Here is a 12,773-nt window from a genome sequence, read left to right on the forward strand (position 1 = left end):
AGTGCAAGAAAATTCTCCATGTGGAAACTCTTTCTGCCAATGCAGATATGCAGCTCCTCTGTAACTTTTAGTCCTAAAAAGTTCCCCAGAGCGTGGAGATTATTTCCGTAGTTCCATAGTCCCATAGCTAATTAAAGGCAGGATTTGAAGCCAGGTTTTCTTGGCTCCAAAGCAAATTCTTAAACTCCATCCCATGCTTCTTCTTCTTCATCATCTCCTCTTCCTCCTTCATAGTAGTAGTGGTGGTGGTGGTGGTGACAATAGTAGGGCTCTATCAATAATAATTGTAATGGTAGTAAGTAGTGATCGTAGTAGTAACAGTAGTAGCAGCAGCCTTTGCAGTGTAATAATACTGGCAGTGGTGCCATTTCTGTGGGAAATTTAAAGCCCTATTTCTGCAGGGACAGTATGTGAGGAGTACTTTCTCATAGTTTCCTGCAAACTTGGCCCCTGTCAAACATAGTCTGGCCTCAGGTTGGGAAGGCCCTTGGTCCTACCACACAAAGATGGTAAGATTCAGGTTGCCATTTCCTATCTTAAAGAAAATAGTTGATTTGAAAGAAGGAAAAAAAAAAACATAGATACATCTCAAGAGGTAAATAGTATGATTTATGTAGGCTTTGAAAGCTCCTGGTAGGTCAGAAGGAAGCCCCAAATAGACCACAGTAGTTTCTCAGGCAGGGTCAGTCATAAAGATAGATATCCAGCTATTTGGTATGATTTGAAAAGACTGAAACGCTCATTAGCTCTGAAATATCTCTCTGAAGACCTAACCCCTCTATGCTCTCAGACGTCCTTTTCCGTTGCTGAATCTTAGTGTGGAGGTTAACAGCAGATTTTCAAATGCTATGATTTAAATCTCTGTCTGGTCTAGCTGGAAAAGCTTTGAGTTAGAACTTAGTGTCTGTAAGACAGAGACTAGACTAGCTAAGTGATGAGGCACTGCAGAGAAAGTCCGGGAGGAGAGCAGGAATAGTAGATGAAGAGAATCGAAAACATTTTGGGCAGTCTCCTTAAAATGGAGGTTCTCGGAGAAATGAGTCAATAGAGCAAGATGCCAAAGGGCAGAGGATATATTTAATGTGTGAAGTACAGGGCTAGAATATTTTCTAGGGTCAGAGGGCTTCTGGGGCATTGTAAAGGCAAGTTCAAGAGGAGAATCAGGGGTATATCCTAAAGAAGAATCCAATATTTCAGGTTTTTTGTAAAGCAAGTCTTGGGTTATAATTCTTTAGGCTAGGTATTATTTTTATTTTTGTTTCTGTCTAGAATCCCGGAATGTTAGATTCAATAGGTACTTGAGAATTTGTCTAATCCGGCTCCGTCGCGATTCACGAATCCCTTGTGCTGATTATTTCATTTTATACCGGTGCTTGGGAAGTCAATAGTTTCAGCTATGATTCCCAGAAACTTTAAACTAATTCTTAGAAATCTGAAATTTTCTTAGAATTTAAAAATCTTAGGTGTGTTCTCTTTTCTCTATAAATTTTCCTCTATTTTCCTCTAAGTTTCTTCCTTACCATCTAGTTGTTCTTATTTATACCTCCCCAGAGAGCATTCCTTTGAGCTCAGATACTTTTGCTCAGGTTCTGTTTTTCATCATGCTCTTATTAAAGTCCCCAAGAGCCTCAGTTATCATTGTCTGAGACCAAAACAGTGTTTCCAGGTGAGTCAGGTATTAATTATAGACAGTAGAGTGGCCATTATCATCAGTGTCACTCTTAATCATGTGCAGTGATTTCTCCATTCCCTGAACTCCAATAGCATTATTGTGTGTACAACTCCTTTGACACTTAGCCGTAAGTATTGTTAGCTATCTCTTTATATCCATTCATTCATTCACTCACCAAATATTTGTTCAGTGCTAAAGTTGTGCAATGGATGGCCGTAGGTACTGTTTGTACCTGTCTTATCTCAACTGTATTTCACATTGCATCTAGTACAGTGCCTGGCACAAAGTGGGTACTTAATGAAGTTGGCTAGTTAATTAATTGATAATTGTGGATTAATTATAAATGCCCTTCTCTTAAACCATTTTGAAGAACTGTAGGCTCCTGGTTTTAAAGAAATTTTAAGATTGATTCCATATCTTCAGATACTTCTGCTTTCAGAGCTACTTTTCTCCCCTTCTGTCTGGTACCACCTCCTTTTTCCTTGTACCCCTAAGGAAAAAAAAACAATCAAACCTCCAGAACCACGTGAAAGATGGGTCATGAACTATATGTGTGAGGTGGCCCTTTACAAGTGAACAAAGTCATAATTCTCTTAACCAACCTAGCTATTTCAACTTAGATTTTGGTAGCCATTGCTCGTACACAGCTCATGGTGCTTGACATAGACAATCCTGTGTCTACTCTTTGGTGTAAGGTGCCATTGGTTGATGGAGTGCCCCAGTTTACTCATCATTATTGTCAACCTCAAGAGGCAGTATAATATAGTGTATAGAGGGCTGGCCTCAAAGTTAGAATGGGCCAGTAGCTTAAGGCCACTACTCTGGGTTTGCTTCCCACCTCCCATACATACTGTGAAAGTCCCTTCGCTGCTCAGGGCCCTAGGCAGCTCCCTAAAACTGGAAGTCATGCTGCAATATAAGTTTGCCCAGTCATAGGGACCCTTCTTACCAGGGGCAATCCAGAGTGATTGAACCGAGGGTCCGGACCACCCCACTCTAAAAACAATAATAATAATTGGCCACAAAGCCTTTAAAGTCTTAGGAGCACTTTGCACATGTTGCCCTCTCAGAATTTCCTAATAACCCTGTAAGGAGGGGACTATTATTATCACTGTTTTATATTATTACATGATTTATTTTCCCCATTTACATGAGGAAACTGAGGCTGAGAGACATACATTGATTTGCGAATAAATACCTGAGGTGGAACTGGAGCTTGTCTCTTCTCTTTTATACCATGATACCTCTGTAATGGTATGTCATCTTCTGCTGTTATGTGCTGAGGGTCTATCTTGTCCATCTCCTTAGACTAGAAGCTTCTTAAGGGCAGAATCTTAGGATCATAGATATAGAGCCAGAAGCTACTTCAGAAGAAGAGCCTCAGGCACCAAGCAGTTGATGTCTTGTCTGAATTCACATAGGTAATAATCAGCAGAACGGATTTTAACCCCAATTCTTTGAACCTAAAGTTGATTCCACTGTACCAGACAGAACACAATGCTTATTAATCGATTGATATTTTTGAGCCTCAAATCTTCCGCTCTTCAGTTACTGAAGTAGCTCCTGTGTAAATAGTTCAAGGGTTACTCATTCACAATTCAAAGTTCCCCTCCCCCAGCCCATCCTTCCATGAGCTGCTGCTTAGGCTAGAAGGTTCCCTATTCTTCTCCCAGCTACCCAAAAACCTGTTTTACCACTCTGCTCCATTGTGGCAGCCCTGAGAAGAAAAAAAAAAGGGCTAGGTTTTTCACAAGCTGACACCCAAACTCCAAAGACAGCTCTCTCTCCTCCCCCTCAGGCACCGAGATAAGCCTTGATTGGCAGCTCTGACTAACACCAACCAGTACTCAGCCAGAAGTTAGACTTCATGGATGGATAGGTAGGAATGTGAATGATGAATGATGTACTACTGTAGGGCTATTGTCATTTGGCTTCTTAAGACAATATTCAAGAGTGACAGTTCCTGCCAGCATAACAAGCTGACTATTAAACACCTACTGTGTGTAAGATGCTGCATTAAGGATTGGGAAGATAGAGGTAAAATGAATAGCAGCTTTTGCCTTCTAGCACTTATACTACATTTCCCCAGATAAGAAAATCCAATATAGTTTGAGGAAGGAGAGAGTCCCCTGACTAGATTTAGTTACCTAAGGGCTGGTGTGCAGTCCCAGGGTTACCCAGACGCCTGTGCTTCTCAAGCAGAGAAGGAAGGAAGAATGCAAATCCATTCATTCTGTTGTTTGTCATCAGTTCCAGCTTACATGTTTCTTCTCTAAGCCTGTCCAGGTTGAAATACAAACTTGAAAGGAGATGGAAACTAATGATTAAAAATATGTTTGGGGTATTATCTGGAAATTTCCATGGATCAAACTCTTCTTGTTCCTTGTGATTAGGAACAGTTGTAACTTCATCAGTTTGGGTGAAAGGGTAGCACATTTCCCTCTCCCTTTTCCCTTTTCTTATTGCTAACCAGGTAAGAGCTGTCTGGATAGGAGAAGAAAGCATTATTTATTGCCAGGACCCTCACCCCATTTGTCCATTTTTCTCCTTGACCCTTTATGGTTCTTTGGACCTCTGAAGGTTCATGAGAAAGGACAGCTGTGCTACTTGAAAATCCTTTAAAAAAAATCTACCACCACTTTCCTAAAAAAAAAAAAAAGATTCATTCACCGACACTTATAATGGTGATCCTTTGTTCTTTTTTCCCCCTTGCATTCCCAGAGTGTTCCCTTTCGGAGTCTGTTCTTTGGAGCCAAATTCCACAGACTGGGTTGCTAAGGCCTCAGAGAGAAGTCAGGTAGAGGCTGCTTAAGGAGCAGGCAGCAGAGAAGACAAGCTTCTTTTGTCCCATCCCGACTGGGGATTCAAAGCTATTCAAGCTGCCTTGGCAGAAGGTTGCTGGGCACAGTCCCCACCCTACGGCCTCCAGCCCCCTGGACGTGCTCTGTCGGCTGGTGTCTCCCCCTCCGCCATTGGGCGCCTGGTTCCAATCAGAGAGGGTGTCCCCTTCTGCAAGTGCACTTACCCTGGGGGAGCCTTTCTTCCGCTGAGCATCTTAGGCAGGATTCCGATGGGAAAGGCCCTGATTAGACTAATTTTTCTGATTAAACCAGAGAGCAAGAGGAGACATTCTGGCAGGCCTGCCAGGACCCAAGTGCTTGGAGGGAATAGACATTCTATTTTTAGTGGGGACTGATAAATGGAAGCTTTGTTTTCTAGGGGCTGGGCTCTCCCTGTGGAGCCTGAAATAACCGAAGGGGGCTGTGTTTAGGCTGAACTCCCTCTTTCTTGGTCTTCTGTTCAAAGGCTTACAGATGATGAAACCTTGTTGAAAATCATGTTCCTTCAAGTGATTCCCTTCTCAAGTTATTTTTAGACAAGGACAGCTTGGCCTGCACATGGAATCAGAAAAGAGTGCATTAGCTTTTTATCATCCTGAAATAATAGGATTGTGGTGTTCACTCAGAATATGTGACTTACTTTGATTTTATGGAGGGAGGACCTCAGGGTGGGCCCTGGGCAAATATGTGACGTTGATAAAATTTGTTCTTTCTGTTCTCCTTTCTCTATTGTACCCTCTACCCTGACCGGCTTCACCCTACCTAGTTCTGCCCTCCAGGACACTAGTGCATCTTGGCCCTCACACTTTTCTAGCTCCCTTCCTCAACAAAAGCATAGATCGCTAAATGACCAAAGGACTTAGAGCTAATAAAGCCTGTAGAGATCAATTAGTCTACTTCCTTCATTTTCCAAATAAGGAAACTGAAGAGAAATAAAATCATTTACTCTGTGACACAGTCTGTAGAAGAACCAAAAATTTAACCCAGATTCTCTTCATCAAAATGCCCTTACTCTTACCCTAGTCACTTAGAGTCTGACCAACCAATTGGGACTGGTGTTACTTTTATAGCCAACTCTTTTATAACTTTATGAATCTTTATAACTCTTTTATAGCCAAGTAACCTGTTAGAAAAGCTAGCCAGGTGGCTCAGTGGATAGAGAGAACTCAGGAAGACCTGAGTTCATACTGGGCCTCAGATACTTACTAGTTGTGCAATCCTGAGCAAGTCATTTAATCTGTGTCTACCTCATCTGTACCTTTATCCCTATTTTAGAGATTAATATGTTCCTCAGAAAATTGGGATAATATTAGCACCTCTTCCCACTGTTATTATGAGGATAAAAAGAGATAATTTCTGAAAAGTACTTTGCAAACCTTAACATTATATACTATTATTATTTTAATATATAGTTCAGTACTGATCCTAGAATATATAATCTAAGATATGTAATCTATCTGGGATTTTTAGGCATTGTCTCCTCCAAAAAAAAAAAAAATGATCCAATTACTTAGCTAATAACTCAACTCTTAGACCAATGGGACTTAATCACCTATCGGCTGTTATGTATTTTGGTTATATGACCTTCTGTTGCCAGGTGCCTTGATAGAAGACTTGAATCAATTAGTAATTGTAATTGAAGCTAAATGCAGTTAATTATATAAATTCAAGCAATTTGAACACATATGACTATCTCATTTTCTAACCCAGTATTGAAAAAAACTTTGATATCCATGTCTAAACCCAAAGATGTCACCATCCTCCAAATCCACCCTGAAGGTGACTACCTATCCCACTTCTCTATAGGCTTACTCAAAGTCCCCATAAGTCACAATCACATCTGCATTGCTTTATTTTAACTTTCTCCTAGAATTGACATGAAAATGTCTGATGCTCAAGGTGGCTACAAATTGGATGAAGCACAGGCTGTTTTGAGAGAAATGAAAGCGATCAAAAAGGCCATTACCTGTGGGGAAAAGGAAAAGCAGGACCTCATTAAGGTATTGGGGTGAGGGTAGGGTGGGAATAGGGGTAAGGGAAAAACAATACGAGGGAGATTGCCCTCCTTTCTTTTGGAACTAATGCATGGAGCCAGGCTGATACATAAGACCAGCTATTTGGGATTGCCTGACCACATGAGAGTGCAAATAGTTAAAAATACGAATTTATCTACTAATCATGAAAGAGCATTTCTGAAACATTTGGTCCTATGAAAAACAATCCCCATCCCTTGAAGGGGAACTCAGTTTTAAGACAGATATAAAAACTATTGAATAAAATCAACAATAATAATAATATACATTGATGTGGACTTCTGTATTTATAAAAATCTCACATAGATTTGACAAGAGCTATTCTTCCTTTTTTTTTAGATCCTTAGGGCCTAGCATGGTGCCTGGAATAGAGTAGGCACTTATTAAAATCTTATGGAATTCAATTCAGTCGAGGAAATAAGCAATTTTTTTTCCTTTTTTAAAAATTTGAATTTGGGAAAAATCAATAAACATTAGCATTTTCATATATAGAAATTAGAAAAAGAGGTTTATATCTAAAACTACAAATCTCTATTCTGTACTACCTAGCTTCTTAAAGCATTTATTAAACTTAATATGATTATAAGCATTGTCCTGCTTGTATTGAAAAATTCCTTTCCAAACTTTCTTCTGCTCTCTTCTTTGTATTTTTAGTGGGGTTTTAAGGGGCATTCTTATTATTATTTTCTTCTCTTTTTGGCCCCTTTCCCCCCCTCCCCTCCCACCATTAAAATGAAAGTCCTCCCTTGAGACAACTAAGTTTGGTTAAGCAAAAGAAATTCACACCTTGGTCATGTCTGAAAATGCATGTCTCATTTTTCACCTGTGAAAGTCCCAACATCTCTATGCCAAAATATGAGAATAATGCTTTATGAGCAGTCTTCTTGGTCATGATTGAGCATTATGTTTGATAAGATTTTTTTAAGTCCTTCAAAGATGTTTTACTTTACATTATTATAGTCATTGTATGAATTATTTTTCCTAATTCTGCTTCTTTCACTCTGTTATCAATTCATGTTTACTATCTGTTCATAATAAATCTTCCTAGGTTTCTTTGAATCTGCTTCCTTTTTCATTTTTTATCAATAAAACATGTTTTAAGGGCCCACTGTCCTAAGGATATAAAGACAGAAATGAAATAATCCCTGCTCTCAAGAAGCTTACATTCTTTGGGGGAAAGAAATATGTGGATATATAAGTACATGAAAATATATAAATATATGTATCTATTTTATAATAAAAGACAATAGGATAGGTATATATATATTAGGTAGGTATAACACAATTTAAATTCAAGATATACTAAGAAAATGTACTAATAGACGGGGAAATTAAGAAAGGTCTCTCATAGGAGTTTCATTTGAAATGACTTTTAAAGAAAGTGAAGGTTTCTAAGAGTTCAAAGTAAAGAGGAAGCACATTTCAGCCATGAAGGACTCGACAGTTTGTACAAGGTCATGGAGCTAGGAGATAGATCGTTATGTGTGAAAAGCAGCAGGACCAGCTTAATTGGATTTTTTACTTAGAAAGGAGAGAAGCAGTTACTAATCCTGATTTTTATCTGACTAGAGCCTGGCTATGCTGAAGGATGGCTTCCTCACTGACAGAGGGTCCCACTCAGATCTGTGGGCCAGCAACACTTCCTTGGAAAGCTCCAGCTACTCCCTGCCCAAGCAGTATATGGATGTGAGCTCACAGACTGAAGTCTCTGGAAATGTGAGTAGTTTAGCAGAATTGTGTTTTCTTCTGTCTTCTGGGACCAGAAACTCCTAAGAAGGTTGTGGGATGTTGTCCTGATTCCCTTAAGCCACATTTGACAAGAAATACCCACAAAGTATTAGCCGTTGGAGAGAATTTGCTATGGAAAAAGGGCACAAGTGTTTTGCCATTCTGGTTTTCTCTCTGGCACGAGTAGTTGTTTGCACTGAATGAGTGGCTGTTTAAATTGTTAGTCCATTAAGTGCAAGGTTAGGTACAATTCTCTAAGAGCTAATGGTCCTGGCCATTTGAGTTGGTGATTTAAAACATAAAGTAAAAGCCCTTTTCACTTACCCTGAGTACTGGACTACTGTCTAGTTCTGTTGCTTTACCCTATCTTCATTTTTGTCCATCATTTTTAGTGCAATTCATTGGAATTGTATTGAAATTGAGTTCTGCTTTTTCTTTCACCTGATGGAAGATACGACAGGTAGAGAAAATCCTGCATTTAGAGTTAGAGACCTTGACCAACCCTGCTAACTATGTAATGTTGGAAAAGTCATTAATTTCTCTGAACCTTAGTTTCCACATCTGTAAAGTGAGGAATAAAGTGAGAGGATCTCTTAAGATCCTTCCCTGTTCTAAACCCCATAATGCATTGTGTGTTCTCCCTTCCTACTAGTACTAAAATATTGCAATTCCATTTCTATGGAAGTGCCATTCTAAATTGGCCTAAAGCTAAACACTGGTTTCAGTAATGAATTGTTAAGCTTCATAAAAGGGAGTTCAAAGGTCCTCTTACAGCCTCTGAAATTTTGTGATTCTGAAATCCCTTTTCTTTCCAAAAGGAGTAGCCTTTCTGGAATAAGATTGACTTGTGGAAATCAGAAGCTTTCAGAAGATTTTTTGTGGGTTAGCCAGAAAAGCCTGACTTTAGCCAGTTTTCCTCCTCGCCTCCCCAGCCCCTGTGGTTAAACTATATTCCTATCTGATTTCTGTAGCTGCGTTCACACTTGTGAAGAGAAGTCATGTCCGTACGTGACCTGGTGAGCTGTGTAGCTTCTTGCCACACTTTACAATTAGCACCGCGAATGGGGCTGCTTTTCCTGCCACCACCCCCATTTCCCTGAGTCTGGCCATGAGCTGTGTGCCGGAGGGGTAGCTGAAGATGCCTCTTGCCCCCTTCCAGTTTCCCATCCGTCTTCCCATCCCCGCTCCCCTAGTGTTTCACTACTGACTTCAGTCCTCTCAAGTTTTCTTTTGATTCTTCCCAGAATGGCTTTCGTGTTTCTTGGCTGTCCCTGCTTCCTTCTCACCGACTACTCCCCACGCTTCTGCAGCTAGGATTTGGGGGAACGTTTGATGTCCAGAGTTGATTTTCCAGGCAGTGGGCAGGGAGGGGAAGTTATGTGTCTCTTTTATAGTATATATATCTATCTGTCTTGAGTCTGTGGCTAAACCCATGATCTGGAGCAGGCAACTGCTGTGCTTTCCAGTCTTTCCTGGGATCCCTGAAGTCAGGCTATCAACTTAAGGGAGTCATTAGTTGTTCCCCAGTCAGACTGTCCAGCCTCACATAATGTCTCCAAGCTGAAATCTGCACAGGCAGCTGTAACCGCGTAACGTATTGACTTTGTACTTTCCTCCCAGTTCAGTACAAGTGGCAACAATCAGTTGGCTGAGAAGGTCAGATTACGCCTTCGATACGAAGAAGCTAAGAGAAGGTAATTGGTGGCTTGGGGGTGTCTGATATTATAATGTCTATGGTAATGGCTGTTCAGCTTACAGTGTAAAGAGATATGTTTGAAGAGAGATCCATTAACAGGTATAGCCAGTGTTTTAGGGCAAGGAATGGGTTGTAGAAAATCTCAGCCCTGGTGTCTGGTACATATCCCATAGCAAAGTGTGCTTTTAGAGGGCACAGCTTCAGTGACTGAAGGAATTTCATATAGTTAGTGTGCTTTAACAACTATTCTCCATTGTCCCTGATAACATGCAACCTAGACATGCATGCTTTGGAAGCCTGCTGAGTTCTTCATCAGTATGAACAGCTATTCATTCTTGGAATCAAACTCAGTTAGATAAGGTTGCTGAGTTGTAATTTTTTCCCCTCGGGAATAAGGGGTTTCGTAATATCCTAACAAAATCTTAAATGCACAAATTGGAATGGGCTAAATGGGACTGCTAACATGGGAGAAACAGCCACCTTATCTTCCTGGGAGCAAGCATCCCATGCCTGCTCGTTTCTGTTTTCCATCCCTAGTTCCCTGCTTCAAACAACTCAAATCAGGTATATACCCAGAGTTCAGACTGCCTCTCGTTCTAGGGAACTTGTTTAGAAAAGTGATTCTGAGTGCAGTCCACATCATTTCTGCCTGATGACTTGCCTGGCTTTCTTCCGATCCCAGCTATAGGAAGCTTTTCCCAATGTCTCTTAATTCTAGTACCTCCTCTTTATCTTTTATTAGTCCATATTTGTAGTCTCTCCCATTGGATCATGAGCTCCTCTATAGCAACGATCTCTCTTGCCTTTCTTTGTATCCCCAGTTTTTAGTGCAGTGCCCGACACATAGTAGGTACTTAATAAATATTTATTGGCTGATTAATCCAGACATCCCTGCTTCGTGAGAAATGCCTACATGCTCCTGGCATTCCATCTCTATGGTTAGTTTGGGGGATGGAGGCTGAAAGACTGAAATCAAGGCTGCTGATTGTTCTCTCCAGTTACCCCGATACCATTTTAATTGAAAAAGGCAAGAAAGTCTGTATAGGTAAAGAGGGGGAAAGAGGAGCCAAAGAAGCATTTAGAAAGATTTGTTTTGATGAAACACTCTAAAATCTAATCTATATAAATGATATCAGGAGGGAGCAAGTGACTACCAACACCACAATACTCTTAGGAAAGACACATATTTAAGGACAAACAGAATAATTCAACAGATCATGTCTCCCCTTTCTTTTTTTCCTATGATCCTTTTTCTTCATTGAGTTATAAAGCTAAGTTTTATCAGACTGCTGGAACACAAATCACCTTCCCTAAAAATAACTAAGATGAATTTCTAACAATGGTGGAATTTACATTAACAATAAGAATTCCTGCTATGATGAACTCATGAAAGAAAATGAACAACAATAAATGAGCCCAGGAGGAAATGTGTGGTTTTCTCAGTAGGAAACTTTGAAGGCAAGTCATGTTAAACTTCACATCAAAATCATTAGGATAAATCAGGATCTGCCTGAAAGCATTTGACCACATGACTTAATAGGAAGAATCCAAGTCTTGGAGTCAGGAGACCTGAATTTTAGCTTCAAGTCTGCCATTAATTTGCCATGTGACCTAAGTCAAGACATGTAAGTTCTATGAACTTCAGTCTTATCATTTATCCAATGGGTATAACCATGCTAGTCTTACCCAATCCAAGAGAAGGAGTAAGGATAAAAGGATAAAAATAAATGAAAGTGCTTGAAAAAGTGAAAACCATACCCCATAGTCAAGTCTTCAGAAACTAGAGCAACTCAGCTCTAGATCAGAAGAGTGGCAATCAGGAAATGAATTCTTTTGATCAAAGCAATTCATGAAACTACCTGCTAAGACATGGAAAGGTCGTGAATCCATGCCAACAATTCAGTAGCAGAGGGGAGGAGAGGAATAGAGGACTGGAGGGGAGGGTGGTACAACTGAAGGAATCATAGATTTTTTTGTTGGTGATGTTGTGTTATACATTGAAGTCATGCCGTGGGGAAGAGAGGACTGAGGAAACCCTCATGTCGAGAAAGAACAGTTTTTGGTTTGCCTCTATCAATTATAAAACAATGCCTGAAAAGCTGCATGTGAATCGATTTAGTGGAAAATTATCTCATATCTTCACATTTTTGGAGCTGTTTTCTTAGTTCTTCAGCTAACAGTAGATAAGTCTGTGAAAATATTTCTAACAATTCACTTCCTGCAAGATGTTTCAAGAATGCTTTTCTAGTATAAAGTAGATAATCTTGTTGTATTTAGTATGGATTTGCTTTGTGCTTTGCTTTTTTCCTTGTTTATATACTTGGTTTTTCCAAATAAAGAATAAGCTCCCTGGGGGCTCAGGTTATGTTTTATATTTTCTGTGATCTCTGTGAAATCTAGTATAGTATCCTGTGCTACAATACTCACAGTTACTGCTATAGGAATGTGGGTATGTGTTCTCAATGAACCTAAAAGTTCTTATATAGTAATAATAACTGTTGTTTACATAACATCTTAAGATTTACACTGTGCTGCATCAACTTTATGTCATGTGAAAAGTAGGTCTAACAGAGTGTAATAGGGAGTTACAGAGTACTTGCTTGAATGCCTGCTGGGGAAGATGATGGGTTCCTGTTCAATGTGTAGAGTGAAAGATAAAATGACTAAAGAAACAAACATTGATCTTCTGAACATATTGATGCCTGATAAATGTGGAAATATATTTAGAAAAAATTGCACATATTTGACCTATATTGGATTACTTGCTGTTTAGGGGAGAAGGGAGGTGAGGAGAGAGAGAAAAA

The 12,773-nt window shown here is 39.8% G+C and overlaps 1 protein-coding gene across 1 annotated transcript in view; it reads left to right on the forward strand.

Annotated features, from left to right (window-relative positions):
• WWC1 (WW and C2 domain containing 1) overlaps positions 1–12,773 on the forward strand; it is a 143,907-nt gene that overhangs the window by 91,427 nt on the left and 39,707 nt on the right. Inside the window, exons 6-8 of the mRNA XM_074292012.1 lie at positions 6,383–6,512; positions 8,115–8,261; positions 9,894–9,967. Of these exons, the coding sequence (XP_074148113.1) occupies positions 6,383–6,512; positions 8,115–8,261; positions 9,894–9,967 (351 nt within the window). The remainder of the gene's footprint in view (positions 1–6,382; positions 6,513–8,114; positions 8,262–9,893; positions 9,968–12,773) is intronic.

The sequence above is a fragment of the Sminthopsis crassicaudata genome, chromosome 2 (genome assembly GCF_048593235.1).
Source record: "Sminthopsis crassicaudata isolate SCR6 chromosome 2, ASM4859323v1, whole genome shotgun sequence".
NCBI lineage: Eukaryota > Metazoa > Chordata > Mammalia > Dasyuromorphia > Dasyuridae > Sminthopsis > Sminthopsis crassicaudata.